This window comes from Misgurnus anguillicaudatus, chromosome 8, assembly GCF_027580225.2.
Source record: "Misgurnus anguillicaudatus chromosome 8, ASM2758022v2, whole genome shotgun sequence".
NCBI lineage: Eukaryota > Metazoa > Chordata > Actinopteri > Cypriniformes > Cobitidae > Misgurnus > Misgurnus anguillicaudatus.
The window spans coordinates 29799987-29817739 of NC_073344.2; the positions used below are offsets into that span (position 1 = coordinate 29799987).

General features: G+C 38.2%; 1 protein-coding gene across 2 annotated transcripts in view; it reads left to right on the plus strand.

The window, feature by feature from the left end:
* Positions 1-72: 72 nt before the first annotated feature.
* The window catches only part of erich2 (glutamate-rich 2), a 59378-nt gene continuing 41697 nt past the window's right edge, over positions 73-17753 (plus strand). Inside the window, exon 1 of one of the 2 annotated variants that reach the window (XM_073870685.1) lies at positions 73-221. In XM_073870685.1, coding sequence (XP_073726786.1) covers positions 158-221 — 64 coding nt within the window. In that variant the 5' untranslated portion in view covers positions 73-157. The remainder of the gene's footprint in view (positions 222-17753) is intronic. The other variant, XM_055213194.2, reaches the window with a different exon arrangement.

The following is a 17753-nucleotide window of genomic DNA, read 5'->3' on the forward strand; positions in this document are numbered from 1 at the left end:
AATAACGAGAACTGCTGCGATTCTTTATAGGAACCGTTTAGACACAAACGATTCTAACGGATACGATTCCCGCGCGCTCACTGACTCGGTTATCATTACAGTTAACGGCACAATGGGAAAGTTATGAGGGAGTTTGTTGCTTAAACAAACACATCGTATGGCTTCAGCAGACTTTATACATAGCTCATATAAGTCGTGCTATATAAGTTTGAACGACCAGGGTGAGTAAATAATGTCAGACTTTATAAACTTCAATTTTAAGTGATGACCAAGATGGCGGCCACTAACACGATTGAAATGTAAATATCTTGAATACTATTCACATATGTAGACAAACTGCGCAGTAAACTTTTATTTTAAATTATTTGGAATAGTAAGTTAGGCCTATCAAATCTGATCTGTATTTCTTGAAACATTTCTTACTAACGTTAGATCTCAAACGTTCCCTTAAGGATTGTTAACAATTACTGTTTTCATTTCGTGTTGATGGACGCAACGCCATTTATAAACGTATACATTTATATAAACCTATAAAAGTTAGGTGTAATAGTTTAACTATGACCAAAGTGGTATTATTAAAATCAACCAGCAGGGGGCGTAGTGACTCCATTTTGGTGTACATGATCTTACAAATCTCAAAATTTTCCACTCCAGTTTATTTATTATATTCAGACCTGCAAAATTATGATGACTATTCTTAAATGTATTATTAAGTAGAGGTGGTTGTGTCCTTTAACAGTTTTTTTCTTCTGTATTGTTATCATAGTCTTATGGTGCAGTGTTGTCAAGCCAAAGAAAATGTTCAGTAATGGATGTTGATCCTCAGCTTACTGCTTCACTGCATTGCAGTTTCGGTTGACATTGTTTTTGATTTTCATTCATCTGGCTTCACCATTTAGCCTTTTTACATAAGCTGTCAAAGGCTTAGAGAGATTCTGGCCGGTTATTTATTTCTAGCTGTGGAAAAAAACCCTCATTAAAGAGTAAAAAAACCTATATTTCTTCTATGCCACCCAGAAGTAATTTTAAAGTGAGAGACTAATCTTATAAATAATGTGAATGGGGACTGAGTCACTAACGTTTCTCACTTTTAGTATTTCACGAAAAAAAGATCAATCACATGAGGGCTATCAAATAATGACCTTTTTTGCGTGGTTGTGTGATGTCCTTTTACCATGATTGCCTTGATCTATTTTTGTGTTCTCTATGCAAACTAATAGCTGTTTTATGATTACATTGAAGAGTTCTCATTACGCTTAAGTATTTTTAGATGTCTCTCCTGTCTTCATTCATGTGACTTTGAGCAGTTTTCATGTGCTCCTGAGTGCCACCACCATCATTTCGAATGCACACACAGTCATCGACGGCTGATGTCGTTCACATCAAAGTCAAACAAATGTGATACCAGGGTCACCGAAACCCTGCTATTCAGTGCACGTAAGAAACACATTATGTGACATCTGTGAATGTGAACGAGTTTACGATCTTCTGCAGAGATAGGGCCGTGCCTGGTGACGTGACGTGAATGCGACACGATTCGTTTGTTAACAAATTGCTTGTTGGTGTTTGTCATCCAGTACGCAATCCAATATGTTCAACACATCAATAGGAATTTCACAGCACTTGTTGAAATGCGGTAGATTGCGGTAAATCATGTATTGTGTTTGTCGGTGTCTCAGGGGTCTGTGCTTTGTAATTAGCCCACTGCATGTAAGCAGCCCTGCTTCACACTGATGGGAACCGTCACGTCACTATGTCCCAGCTTGCTGGTTTGCTGATGGACACCTATTGTTGCTTGCCCTTGAAAGTACACATGTAGAAGCAGCACTAGGCATCTAACCTTCCCCTGATTCGCGCTGTGTCAGGTATGGTCAATACCGGAGCAATCACTTCAGGCTTTAGGGAGAGAAACTGTGAATGGCTTTGGTGAAGGGATGAATGGACAGGGAGAGATCAGCTTGATAACACAGGTTTAATTCCAGCCCGGTGCATTATGGGATTGCAGCTGTTAATAGTATTTTTAGTTGATAAAGTGTTGTAGGTGCACCTTGTTCATGTGTGTGTTTATGGGATGTCCTCTATCCAAGGTCATTGGAAAGATGGGGAATTGTTGAACACTGGATGTATATGTTTTTGACTGAGATCTACTTTGACATGGGCAACGAATTGAATTAGTGAGGTACCTTCTCTGTTCTCCCAGAGGTTTGGTCTTGACACTGCAATGACAAGATGATTAATTTCTATTTTTAGGCCTGTCCAGAAACATCATGAAACCTCAAATGACTGAAGAGGCAGATGTTTTGTGCCTTCCTCACCTTTTTTTGCACACAGTCTCAATTTGGAAGAAGCTTTTATCCGAAGCGACTTGCAGCGCATATAGACTGTTTCATCGGACACACGTGCGTTGAAGTGATTACGCGTCTGAGCAGAACTTTACTTCCTGTCTCTGTTTGTTTAATGGTCTGATTAGTGGCTAAACTGAATTCTTGAACAAATACCTCGTCGAAAATAACAAAGTTTTGGTTAGTCGAGGGAAGACTGCGATTATGGATTACCGCTATTTGATGGAATACATTATACATTATATAATACACATTTTACACAGTAACGTTAGCTAAAGCACTGTTCGGACGGGATTAGTTTTCCAAACGACGTTTGAGATTCAACATGTCCCCCACGACGTCTGTGATTTTATGCACCGATTTGGACCGGATTACAATTATTAGGCTATTCCAGAGATGGGAGTGTTTGCTTTATGCGTTTGGACATTGCAGAAGATCACATGCTCTGGATACGCGTGTTTGTAATTTTTGATATTTTGCTTTAAATATAAAATTATTACAGAACATGTAATTTATTAATTTAATTTTAACATTGTATACCATATATAATTTAACATCAAAATAACTTCTACAAATCCTACTAAAGTAGCCTACGTGTTTTATATAACTGGCTGCTTATAATACGCCCAAAGAAATGAAGAAATTTGATTAATAACAATTTATTATCTTTATTAATTAACATTACCATTCCGGAGTTGAACAAAATATGGTTGAGTTTACCTTATTGAGCCAGTCTTCACAGTGTTTGGGTTTCAGCTCGTTTTGATTTAATTATTTTATTTCGCTGAATGTAAAAAAAATCCATACCTGAATGAATGTGAAAATATACGCACGTTAGTAAGACTTTACGACAGATCACGTTGGCCAAAACACGACAAGATCGCATTTTCAAAAGATATTGCGGGCAAAAATGACATTTGCATCTGGATGGGATTAAATTTCTCAGAGGACCTCTAAGTTTGGCAAAAAACAAATTGGTAAATTGCTCTGGAATTTTTACGGAGGTCATTAGAGAAAAACACAGACATGGCCGATTCGGATGGTATTAAAAACACAGAGGACCTCTGAGAAGCATGATTTTCTCAGAGGTCCCCCTGTAAAACTAATCCTGTCCGAATGGGGCTTGAGTGTAGTTTTTGATACGCTTTAGCTATGATTTGAACTAAGGTAATCTACGTGTTGTTTATTTTGCTTGCTGCTATCAGGAATAAACTACTCTTAAAGGACTTTCTTGTTATTGATTATTTGCTGAGTTTACCGGAAGTTACGTTTGTTTCGCGAAAGCCATTTGTTTATGTTGTTACTTCTGAAACCGTCTATACAAGGGATTCGAACCCTAATGTAAGAGTGGTTTCATTGGGTTACAAAGGAAATGTGTTACTTGGATACTAGTAATGATTTTTTTTGCTTCCCTGTCAAAAAAGACATGGTTAAAATATATAACCCCAGCTGTCACTGTGGCAATATCCTTTCAAAAAGTATAGCTTTGCACCTAAATAATCCATATTAGTACATCAGAGTTACATATTAGGAACTTTAAAGGTAAATTTGTACAAAATGTATACATATCTGTACCTAATGGTACACATTAGGACAATTTTTATAACAGCGTCTAGCAAATAATATTTGGGCCATTCCTCCAAATTGGTGCCATTTCTGTCCCCAGGACATGTGTATAGAAAATGAAACTCTAAAATAGATTTTATTATTAAGCAAAATGTCCTGCATGTTAATCTAACACCAAACTATATAATTTAAAACATTAATAAAAACTACATAGAACAATGAAAAAAACACATTTTTATCCGTCCCTGCCATCTCTATCTCAATACTTGACCTTTAAATATGAAGCATAAAATTCTTTAAATATCTTTTTTTTGCATTTTTTTGTGGGTCCATATCCCATCTTTGCTTTTAATGTTTTTTTACCATTGAAAAAGTCATAATATTTTAAATAAAATGCACATTTTAGTCATGTCCCCAGGATTTCACACAGTCCTGTTACACAACACGTTCTCCCCTCTGAAAATCTATAAGAATATTTCACAAGTCACATTTTCAAGAGACAGAAAGTGACATCATCTGGATCTTCTGAAGGCCATGTGAAGATCAAAAGTCACTTTTTTTATATTTTATGATATTGGTGCTGTGATTGTGAATGTCAATCTTAATGTTCAGTCCTGTTACCTATATTATTTCTTTGATGTTATCGGTTTATTTCACTAGAATTTGCTCGGTGTCTGTCTTCATGCAATTAGCACACATGTAATGCAGCTGTATTTCATGTATTTGCCAAGTCTATGCTTAAAACGCAGTCCTGTTACTTTCAGTCCTGTCACCAAATTGCTTCCATCCTCCATTAAGGCCTAGTCCACACGGACATGTGTATTATTATAACCGTGAATTTTTTTACGCGGTTCGTCTACACGAAAATGCAGCATCGGGGCACTGAAACTGAACATTTTTGAAAACCCCTGCCAGGGTGAGGATTTTAAGAAACGCCGGTTGCAGTGTTGTCGTGTAGACTCAATTTGGGTTATATCGCCGCCTGCTGGTGTGGCATGCTCTTGACAGCGCTTGTTAGCGTGTTTTTGCTTTTTCATGAGGACAGAGATTTCTTTTAAACCGAGCATGTGTGGACGGGATTTTTTGGAGAAAAAACTTTGGTTATAAAAATACCCGTGTCCGTATGGACTAGGCCTAAGAAACCATGTTAAAAAATAAACTAGTTACCTGAGATTGACCAATAATCATTTTGAATATTAAAATATGTGTGTTATTAGATTTAGTTTTAAAAAAGATACAAAATGAACTTCAATTGTGATTAGTTCCAACATGCAAATGGCACCGATTCGGTGGAATGGCCTATTTAGGGAGTTTTTTTAATGACCACTGTTGATTTTAAAACTAGGCGAATTGATGACCACACTGTAAAAAATATGCAGCATTTTTCGTCAAATCAACATCTATGTTTATGTTACTTTAACTTAAAAAATGAAGTTCAACAATTTCAACTTGATTTTATAAGTTATGTCAACTTTCTGCCACTTGAATGGTTACGTGAATGGTTGTTTGCTATAAATCAACCCACATCACAAGCTGTCTGTTTACGGGTAATATGTATTTGGTTGCTTGTCCTCTGTTCCCACTATTAATTAGGTAGATGATTAATTTTAACAAATTATGCAAACGTTGCTTACCCACCTGTCAAGGCGGATGGATTGATTGATGGATTGTCTAAAAAAATAATCCGGCCTGTCCGTTCCTTCTATGAATTTATGTGTACAGTAAGGGCATACAGCAGAATGTGTGGTCATACATGCAGTTCGTCAGATAGATAAATCTCAAGGTGAGCTGAAGATGTTGGCTTTCCTCTGCTGTCAGTTATTGTGGCTATATTGATATTAATGCTCCGGTCGTATGTGCATATGATTACTGTGTTTTCGGTTTGATAAATGACACCGGGGTCACTATCAGCCTTCCTGACAATATTAATGACCACACCAGCAGTAAGCAGAGGAAAGCCAATGAACAGAAATATTGCTGTTATCTGCGCAGCCATAATCATAAAGACAATAGAGAGATGTTTAACGGGAAAGCGGAAAGGCATTTATCATCTGGTAATGGAGCGTCTGGGTGGCTCGCCTCGCCGATAGCCACAGTCGTGTTGGTGGTGTATTTTAGACTGTGTGTGTGTTTGTGCATGACTTTGATGCCAATTTTATGTGACTAGAGCAAGAAAGAGTATGAAAATACACTTTTTCAGATTAATGTAGATTAACTCCCTTTTTAATATTAGTGTTTTTCAGTTCTTGCAGAAAATAAAATGGTTGAAAATTTGCTTATTATAGAAACTTGTTTTCATGCATTTATATGCAAATCAATAAACTGGCTAGGCACACAAAAGGGTTTACACAAGATTTGGAAATTTGTCAGGTTTCTCACAGACAGTGACGCCTATAGTATGTCTAGTCATGTAAAAGCGGGCGAGAAATCTGTCTTAAACTATACTGTTGTATCTCTTCTCATGTCTGCAGAACCTGTAAATGTACACAAGCTATTAATTTCGCAGTTTCTCTGCCAACTTTATGAGTCGAGAGCAGACTTTTATGCAATACTTTATGCTTACTTCCGTTTGTGATGTTTATTTAACAGGCGCACATGAACAAAACTGCAAGAAAGTTGCATTAATAAAGAGACCAAAATACTTAGAGGTTTAGGGGTGGGACTTTTGCCAGTAAGCAACCATCCAGAACACACAAGAAACAACACAGAAATGGGCTAATAATCTTCTTAAAACATTATAGCACAGTGATGCCCTGACAACCACCCAGAATGCAATAGCAATCAAACATAAATGCGCTAACAACGTCCTTAAAATATTATAGCACAATGATGCCCTGGCAATCACCAAGAACACCCTAGCAACCCCACAGAGCTGGGCTAACAACCTCCTTAGAACATTATAGTACAATGATGCCCTGACAACCACCCAGAACACCCTAGCAACCCCACAGAAATGGGCTAACAACATCCTTAGAAGATTATATCACAGTGATGCCCTGGCAACCACCCAGAACACCCTAGCAACCACACAGAGCTGGACTAACAACCTCCTTAGAAGATTATAGTACAATGATGCCCTGGCAACCACCCAGAACACCCTAGCAACCCCACAGAAATGGGCTAACAACATCCTTAGAAGATTATAGCACAGTGATGCCCTGGCAACCACCCAGAACACCCTAGCAACCACACAGAGATGGGCTAACAACCTCTTTAGAAGATTATAGCACAGTGATACCCTGGCAACCACACAGAAATGGGCTAACAACCTCTTTAGAAGATTATAGTACAATGATGCCCTGGCAACCACCCAGAACACCCTAGCAACCCCACAGAAATGGGCTAACAACATCCTTAGAAGATTATAGCACAGTGATGCCCTGGCAACCACCCAGAACACCCTAGCAACCCCACAGAAATTGGCTAACAACATCCTTAGAAGATTATAGCACAGTGATGCCCTGGCAACCACCCAGAACACCATAGCAACCCCACAGAAATGGGCTAACAACATCCTTAGAAGATTATAGCACAGTGATGCCCTGGCAACCACCCAGAACACCCTAGCAACCCCACAGAAATTGGCTAACAACATCCTTAGAAGATTATAGCACACTGATGCCCTGGCAATCACCCAGAACACCCTAGCAACCCCATAGAAATGGGCTAACAACATCCTTAGAAGATTATAGCACAGTGATGGCCTGGCAACCACCCAGAACCCCCTAGCAACCCCATAGAAATTGGCTAACAACATCCTTAGAAGATTATAGCACAGTGATACCCTGGCAACCACCCAGAACACCCTAGCAACCACACAGAGATGTGCTAACAACATCCTTAGAAGATTATAGAACAGTGATGGCCTGGCAACCACCCAGAACCCCCTAGCAACCCCATAGAAATGGGATAACAACATCCTTAGAAGATTATAGCACAGTGATACCCTGGCAACCACCCAGAACACCCTAGCAACCACACAGAAATTGGCTAACAACATCCTTAGAAGATTATAGCACAGCGATGGTCTGACAACCACCCAGAACACCCTAGCAACCACACAGAAATGGGCTAACAACATCCTTAGAAGATTATAGCACAGTGATGGCCTGGCAATCACCCAGAACACCCTAGCAACTACACAGAGATGGGCTAACAACCTCTTGAGAAGATTATAGCACAGTGATACCCTGGCAACCACACAGAAATGGGCTAACAACCTCTTTAGAAGATTATAGCACATTGATGCCCTGGCAACCACCCAGAACACCCTAGCAACCACACAGAGATGGGCTAACAACCTCTTTAGAAGATTATAGCACAGTGATACCCTGGCAACCCCACAGAGCTGGGCTAACAACCTCTTTAGAAGATTATAGCACACTGATGCCCTGGCAATCACCCAGATCACCCTAGCAACCACACAGAAATGGGCTAACAACTTCCTTGAAGATTATAGCACAGTGATACCCTGGCAACCACCCAGAACACCCTAGCAACCCCATAGAAATGGGCTAACAACATCCTTAGAAGATTATAGCACATTGATGGCCTGGCAACCACCCAGAACCCCCTAGCAACCCCATAGAAATGGGCTAACAACATCCTTAGAAGATTATAGCACAGTGATACCCTGGCAACCACACAGAAATGGGCTAACAACATCCTTAGAAGATTATGGCACAGTGATACCCTGGCAACCATGCACCCAGAACACCCTAGCAACCCCACAGAAATGGGCTAACAACATCCTTAGAAGATTATAGCACAGTGATGCCCTGGCAACCACCCAGAACACCATAGCAACCCCACAGAAATGGGCTAACAACATCCTTAGAAGATTATAGCACAGTGATGCCCTGGCAACCACCCAGAACACCATAGCAACCACACAGAAATGGGCTAACAACCTCCTTAAAACATTAAAGCTAATACAAAGCGATGCCCTGGGAAATTGAAACCTTCCAGAACATCTTAGCAATACACTAACTATCACTAAGAATCCCTTAGTACAACATAGCAAAACCCTGGTAAACCAGAATACAACCAACATAACAGGGAATTTTGAACAAGCAAGTAATGCTGACTTTTCCTTTAGAAAATGTCACTATCTAGTTTGTTGGCCTTTTGTTTATATGTCTACATCCTGGCATGCCACACTTGCTCTCTCTGTAAAGACAAATGTTCATGGAAGACTAAGGGCTGTTCGGTGGTGACCCAATTTTTCAGTGGGCCAACCTGCAGAGTGACACAAAGGAAGAGGTGCACACATACTCGGTTCGGTTCTTACCACCTCAGAAGGGCTGTTTCTATGACAACCCTCCTCTGGCCTGTGGAAGTGGGTGATGAGGGGAGGAGAGCACTCAGTCTGGACCGGTGGACCATGAAGGAGCTGTCAATACTGTTCTGCCCCATCACCACCCAGAAAAAGAGGTGGGAGACTGTGACAGAACAAGACAAATCCAGCAAGAGGTGCTCAGAGAAAGAGAGATACATGTCATAATGTTCTGTGTAAGGAGGTCGCCCATGTTTTCGGGCACAGTCCTAAGCCGTGTTTAAACGTAAAATCAGAATTGTGTGCATGACATCTTTTTTGGTCATTACGTCACATCTCCTTGTTTTTTTCAGTGTTTTTAGGGTCCTTGTGTTAAGTCAAAAAAATAGTTCAAGTTTTGATGTGCAGTGTAGTGATCTGTTTATTTTTTTATGCAATAAATCCACGAGTTTGCTAATTCATATGAATTCGTATGAAGTCAATTGTGCCAAAGCATACGATTTTCATAAAAAAACAATAACAAAGCCTCGCCCTTTACCCCAACGTCATGGGGCAAAGCCAATTTAAAAAACAATTATGAATGTGATCGTACAAATTAATACGAATTGGCCACCTCGTAAAATACGTATGAATTGCCATAAGATAGCATTGATATATAAGGTATATTAGCAAAGGAAAAAATAATGGTCCTCACAATCTTTTTGTAATATCTTCCTTCCCCTCCAACCACCAGGCTTTATTGTAACATCTGTTTTTTTTATAATCGTCCTTACAGTTTCAATTTACATTCAGTTGCCTGATACATAAAACCAAATTTTCTCAATGAATCTCCTGTTTTATTTAGAAATAGTTTAATAATATAGTTTACGATAGGCTAGAACTATATGGAAGAGCATTGTTTGTACGTTATGATTGTATACAAAGCCATGTGTGTGTATAATCACTGATACTTGCACAAATGTATTGTAATCACACGTGTAATGCCAAAATTAACCTGTCTGTATGAGACAAAGTAACAGTGGACGTCTGAGCCTTGTGTAGGATACGAAATGGCAGACTTTTGACAGGCCATTTTTCTTTTTAGACATCATGGGCATCTTTTTCCATTCTTGTCGTTGCCATGGTAATGAATAAGTGGATTTTCCCGCTGAGCAGAAAAAGAGATAATTTCTGTCTTTGTGTGCGAGAGAGCAAAAATCGCATGTTTTTGACTCAACGCATCTAAGGCCGGCTTAACGCATAGGCACTGTTTTTTATCTTATACATTTTTGATTGTTTCAGATTCTTTATAGTAGGGCAGTCTTTGAACACCTAAGTGTACATTTCTTTTGCAGTGAATTTTGTCAAGATCTGTCAGAAATTCAACCATAGCTAAATTTAGACCATTTGTGTACAATCTGACGTAAAAGTCTAGTAATGTAGCACATTGTCCTGGCTTTTATCCAAAGGTCTTACTAGGATTATATCCTACAGTCTTTAGGACTTTAAAAATCGCACAATGTGTACTCAAATGTATTACCTGAATTTGGTATATACACTGTACAGGGTTCCCACGGGTCCTTGAAATCCTTGAAAGTTTGTGAATCTGTGGGAAAAAATTCAAGGCCCTGTGATGTTTTTGAAAGTATACAAACATAGATACAGGTCATTGAAAGTGCTTGAATCTATTTTATGCAAGAAGTTTTCTGGAAAAAATCCATATTATTCCCTATGTAGTGTAAGATAATACAATTTCTAGCCTTTTAAGCACACGTGCTAAACTGTTCACTTTAAATGCTTATATCTTCTGTATGCAAATGTTGATTCATACCAAAATGCTTTTTTGCATAGTTGTGTTTGACAAATGAAAACGTCTCAGAGAAGGTATGTAACTGTTGTTCCCTGAGAAGGGAACGAGACGCTGCGTCTCCCTTGCCATACTTCTTGGTCCCTGTAACGCCGTCTTTGGCAATATTTCAGAGAGTGATATACTTCCTGGCTCCTGTGTCACCCTTGCTTTGTCGTGAAGCCTCGCCATTGGTTGAATTTGATATACACATTCAGACGCACTTACCCCTGGACGCGTCCCCAAAGTGTCACCACAGTGATGCAGCGTGAGTTCCCTCGAAAGGGAACTGTAACAATGTATCTTTAAAAGTCCTGGAAAGTCCTTAAGAGGTCCTTGAATTTGAAGTTACCTAAGGTGTGGGAACCCTGACTATAATTATTAGTTTTTTGTGTGTGTTTTTTATTTATTTATTTAGAGCTCCCGTTCTTTCTGTGTTTTTGAAGCTTTGATTGTGTTTATAGTGAGCAAAAAACGAGGTATTTTTCACACAATTTACTTATCTGTATAGCGCTGTTTTCACTGTCCTCAAAACAGCTTCCTTGTTCTTTGAAGTCCCTCCTTCAGAAATACGTAACGAGTTCTGATTGTGTAGTTTGTTTAGTGTGTTGTGATTCGATAGCAGCTTAGCTTAAGCAGAGCTGTTTGAGCCAAAGCTGGTGACTGATGTATTCCTGTGGGCGGAGTTTAGTCAAAGACCGGTTTACTGACGTCATTAAAGCAGGAAATGGAGGGTTGTAGTCCAAACCGGCCGTTCGTTGTAGGCTTTGAAAGAGGAATTCTATTAAAGAAAATATAACGCCTGGCAGTGAACTTTGAGCTTTATCATTTTACAGGTATTATTTATGCTATTATAGCAACATTACACACTAACTAGGGTTTAAAAAATGGGATCAGGAAGAACGTGACCTTTAAGAAGCATCAGCTCTTATACTGTAAATCATGTCTCGCAAGAAGGAGCTCTCTAAAGATATCCGATCAAAAGTTGTTGCACTCCATATGGCTGAAAAGGGATACAAAACAATCCCAAAATGTTTAGACATCCATCAGTCTACAGTTAGATAAATTGTGTATAAATGGATTTAATATTGTACTTACCCTTCCTAGAAGTGGGCGCACAGCCAAGATGACTCCTAAGGCACAATGCAGAATAGTCAATGAAGTAAAGAAGAACCCACGAGTATCAGCTAAAGGCTTTAAGACATCATTGGAATGGGCACACATCTCTGTCCATGAGTCTACCATACATAAGTCTTTGAACAGGTATGGCGTCTTATGGCAGAACACCAGAGAGTAAGCCGCTGCTCTCACGGAAAACATTGCTGTGAGCCTGAAGTTTGCAGAATAGCACCTTGGCAAACCCCAGTGCTACTGGGAAAATATTTTATGGGCTGATTAAACAAAAGTTGAATTGTTCGGGAAAAATACTATGAAGCAAAAAGGGCACAGTTTACCAACAGTGAAGTATGTTGGAGTAAACATCATGATTTTGGCATGCTTTGCTGCCTCAGGGTCAGGACCACTTGCCATCATCAAGAGGGAAATTAATTTCCAAGTTTATTAAAATGTCCTTCAGGAAATGTCAGGGTGGCTGTCCGCCAGTTGAAGCTCAGTAGAAGTTGGTTGATCCAGCAGGACAATGACCTTAAGCAATGACCTTAAGTAAATCCACCACAGACTGGCTTAAAGGCGGGGTCCACGATGTTTGAAAAAACGCTTTGGAAAAGGAGACGGGCCGACTACCAAAACACACTTATAGCCAATCAGCAGTAAGGAGCGTGTCTACTAACCGACATCCTTGCCGGGTTGCGTATGTGTGGGGCGGGTCTATCAACAGAAGGTCCAGATTCTATTGGGGTAGGGGCGTGTTTGTTTAGGTGATTTCAAATATCAACATTGGCTTTCAAACATCGTGGACTCCGCCTTTAAGAAAAACAAAATGTGACATTTGTAGTGGCCCAATCAAAGCCCAGACCTTAACCTTTGGAATGACCTTAAGTTCACACCAGAAATCCTACAATTGTGTTGAAGCGGTTTTGTAAAGGGGAATGAGCAAAAATTTCTTCTGAACGATGTGCAGGTGTGATTCAGAACTACTGAATGCATTTGCTTGAAGTACTTGCTGCCAAAGGAGGTTCAACAAGCTATTAAATCCACTTACATTTTCCTCAAGCACTGTGAATGTTTAATGAGTGTTTTCAAAAAAGACAAAATATTTGTATGTTGTCAGCTTATACACATTGTGTTTGTCTATTGTTGTGACGTAGATGAGGATCAGATCCCATTTTATGGCAAATCACTGTTTAAAACCAGTTCATTCCTAGGGGTTCACATACTTTTTCTTGCCACTGTATATGTGTTGCTAATGACTAGGGCTGGGTATTGTTAGGAATTTCACAATTCGATTCGATTTCGATTCTTGAGGCTTCGATTCAATTCGATTCAATTTGATATTGATTTACTTGCTACGATATCGATTCAATAATAAGTAAATACACAAGCAATTAAGTACCTGAGTATATTTTTAAATAATGTGTGTAGTATTACTAATGTTTGATCACGTTGATGGTAAAGGCTTGAAAGAAGTGCTGCTGTTTGCCATCTTTGATCTTTCTGTTTTGATAAAGCACGTCTTGTACAACGCTGATTCTCACTAGAGTGTTGCCCACAGCGCCGCCACTGGCCGGGGGGGCTGAATCGATTCATAGGATTTGATGAATCGATATTGAATTGAGAAACAAATAATTGCAATGCATTGATGAATCGATATTTTTACCCAGCCCTACTAATGACTTCATTTGGACAACTTTGGAGGTAATTTTCTCATTTGTTTTTAGATTTTTTTGCACTCATTCCAGATTTTCCGATCCCTGACCTAAAATGGTAATTGTTGCGCTTCACACACAGGGCTCGGCGGTCACCTCTTGGCGGCTGTAATGTACTATGATAGCTGTCCAAAGCGATTATCTGCTTCTCACACTAACATCCTCTCTAGCTATTTACAATGAGTTTCATTCTAGCATGCACAATTAGTGTTGGCATGGCAACCATGAATGGTCACATCCCTGAGTTTGCCAAAAGCATCCTCTTTCCATCAGGTTATTTAAATCTTATGACTGGTCATTTCTATTCATGGATACAGACAAAAATAATAACATTGACATATAGTTTTAAGACACTTTAATTGGCTTATTCACTATAAAGTACTGGGTTGTTTCATGTTTGGTAATATATATAATTGTGTATTCATTTAATCTTATAATTTCCTTTTGGATTGAATATTGTCCTTTTACAGATTTTTAATACATTTCGATTTAATCAGTGTGTTTTTAGTCAAAATGATTCCATATATGTTGGCATATAGTTGTGAGTCAGTGTAGTGGATCTGCTTTATACCAATGAAAGCGTGGCATAGCAGTGACGTAAGGCTTAAGAGGCTTAAGATGTCAAAGACACACACTTTCGCATAAAAATGCCTTGGGCGTGTGACGCACACAACTGCGATGTGTCACTTCTTCCCAACCAATCACTGTCTGTCCTCTTTCTGACTCTTTTGGACATCATAAACATTCCTGTCACGCATACACTTCAATCCCTCTTTGACAACCTTGCAGTTTCTCTTTTAATGGTGGAAACATTTTATTATAATTTGTTTGCATGTCAGCATGATGAAGGGGTTTCCCAAAGGTATTTATTGTAAATAACTAGCTTTAAAGAGATAAAGTGTTTTATTTTTTATTTCCTGTAACTCTAGAATTTGTTATTCCAACATTCAGGAAACACTTCCGATCAGAACGCTGTGTTAAGATGCACATTTAGTAAAGATCCCTGATCTTCTCTTGCTCTTATGAAAAGGATGCTTAGACACTTAAATTACAATTGAGGTGTATGAATGTCATTGCATAACATGCAGGGGTGTTCTTTGAAAAAAAGCAGATATTAAAGTTGAACAGTTTAGTACAATGACAACGAAAAAATTAAACGTACATTTTGATGTCTGTCGCACCTTTGGTTACTCTACTAGTACACCAAGGTGAACGTGATTTGTCTAATTTCTGTCTAGTTGTTGCGTGAAGAGCATGTGGATGTTTTTTTCCTAAGTCTCCTGCTCAGATTTTTCGTCTGCATGCCTCATGTGGAGCTGATATCAACTTCTCAAACCGTACTCAAACTGATTTGATCACAAATTTGCATTTGACACTCATAGATTTCCATATGAACACTGCTTTTAGCTACTATCCTCATTAATTTTCAACACCATTGTTTGTTCACCTCTGTGTTTATTTGTATTACTCAGAAGAAATTTTAAGATAAACATTTGAGACAAAATTGAAACATAATTCAATTCTTTTGAGGTATAAAGGTGCAATCTCCTCTCTCTTCCACCAGCGGTGTCCAATGTTAATACACCATTACCATTGACCTCTGAACTTTACCCTCCTTCATTGTCTCTTTTCTCTGTCTGTGTGCGCGTGACTCTTATCAGCCCTCCACAGACCCTGTTCGGGGCCGCTCGCATTTCGCTTGAAAATTGGCTTTTTCTCTCAGCAGGATAGCGCGGGATTATCCTCTCCTTTCCCGCTCAGCAGAATTAGCCTCTGGAATAACCAGTGACCCATTTTGCGTTTATATTTGGAAACGCTGAAAACACACTGTACTGTACAAAATGAATGACGTGAAGACTGACCGATGAAGATTACTAGCAAATTTGCTTATTTGTGCAAGATTGTGTATTTAAACACACAAAACAGAGAGTCCAAAATGAATATTCACCAAATTTTTGAAGTGCATACAGAGAGGAGTATTAAGTATTAGACTCATAAATTGGGTGGTTGCACTGCAGAAAATTTTTTTCAAGAAATTTTTTTTTTTTGTATTTTTGTCTTGTTTTTGTTAAAAATATCTTAATTTAAGAATTTTTAGATGCTTTTTCTTGATGAGCAAAACGACTCAAGAAAATAACTTGAGCATAAAACAAGCAACAAAAAAAATCTGCCAATGGGGTAAGCAAAAATCTTGAACATTTTTCTTAAACACTAAATTCAAGAAAAGTTCAAGAAAAATTTGCTTACCCATTAGTAGTTTCTTTGCTGGTTTTATGCACAAAATCACTTAAATTTGATATTTTTGGTCTAAAAACTAGACTTATTTTCTTGGGATTTTTTTCTTGAAAATAATTTTTTGCAGTGTGCTTTTTAATTGCAACATTATAAATCATTTAATCGATTGATTGATTAAAATAATTGATATACAACAATATACAATGGAAACCAGTAGTAAGGAAGAAGTGTGACCACAAAACCAGTTCTAAGTCACACAGGTATATTTGTAATAGCCAACAATACAATGAATTGGTCAAATTGATAGTTTTTATGCCAAACATCAGCAGGATATTAAGTAAAGATCAAGTTCAGTGGAGATATTTTGTAAATTTTCTTACCATAAATATATTAAACAATTATTCATTATTAGTAATGTGTTGCTAAGGACTTAATTTGGACAACTTTAAAGATTCATATATTTGTATCTCGGCCAAATATTGTCCTATACAAACCATAAATCAATGTAAAGCTTATTTAGCTTTCAGATGAGGTATAAATCTCAACTTAAAAAATTAACCCTTATGACTGATTTTGTGGTCCAGGGTCACATATGAGGAACAATTACAATGTGCCTAAATATATCTTGTGACAGATGCAGTTTAAATGGGAAACAAAGGCTGATCTTGTATTTAACCTCCTAAGACCTGGTGTGTCTACATACGGGGACATCACATTTTTTGTTTTTGCACCATAATACTTAATTCTGTGTAACTCGAACCTGTTGTACACAAGCATAGACAATTATACTGCTTCATGTTCAAAGAAAAAATTATATTTATTAGTTCTTCCTAACTCCAAATAGCTGGAAGAAATCTAAAAAGCAAGCCAAACCAAAGCTTGGGTCTTAGGAGGCTAATGCTGGGACATTTAATGGTGCTGTTTGTAAACATTACACAATGAAAACAACTAAATAAGCCCATTATCAGGGATAAAAATGTATTTATAAAAGAAATATTGTTTGAGATCTTGATGCTGATTTATCAATACAGCGTTCCCACATCTGAAATAGTTTAATAGTTTAATAACAGATATAAACAGAAAGTGGACTAGTGAATGGATAAGTAAAATGAATACAAATAAATGTAATAATTTAAATTCATACATTTATGTCCAGTCCATTCACATTAATCATTTCAGAAATTCATTTCAGCTCATCTTTATAAAAGCATGGCCTGCTTTTATCATGCAGATCTAACTCTTAATTTAAATGTGAGCACATTTTACGAACGAGAAAGCAAGTAGCTGAAGTGGTTATGTGATTTTCTCCTGTCTCTTAAATAAACAGGCATTGTCATGATTTATTGAAAAGCACACAGTCTTTATCAGGATAGCTGTCACTTTAGCTTTAAACGCTCTTGTTCCTCTTTTGTGTGTGTGTGTGTGTGTGTGTGTGTGTGTGTGTGTGTGTGTTTGTGTGTGTTTATCTGTCACTTCAGCTATTCATCTATACTTTCGTATTTGTTTACGTAGCTCCTCTTTTGTACTGTAAGGTCGATTTTTCACTCCTCATGTTGTGACAGACGTGTGTTTATGTGGGACATGTTTCAGACCGCTATTTGTGTGCATAATTTCTCATTCGATCATACATTGGACTTACCCAGGAAGCAATTTTGTATTTAAAAGAAATCTAATAGCCCTCCAAA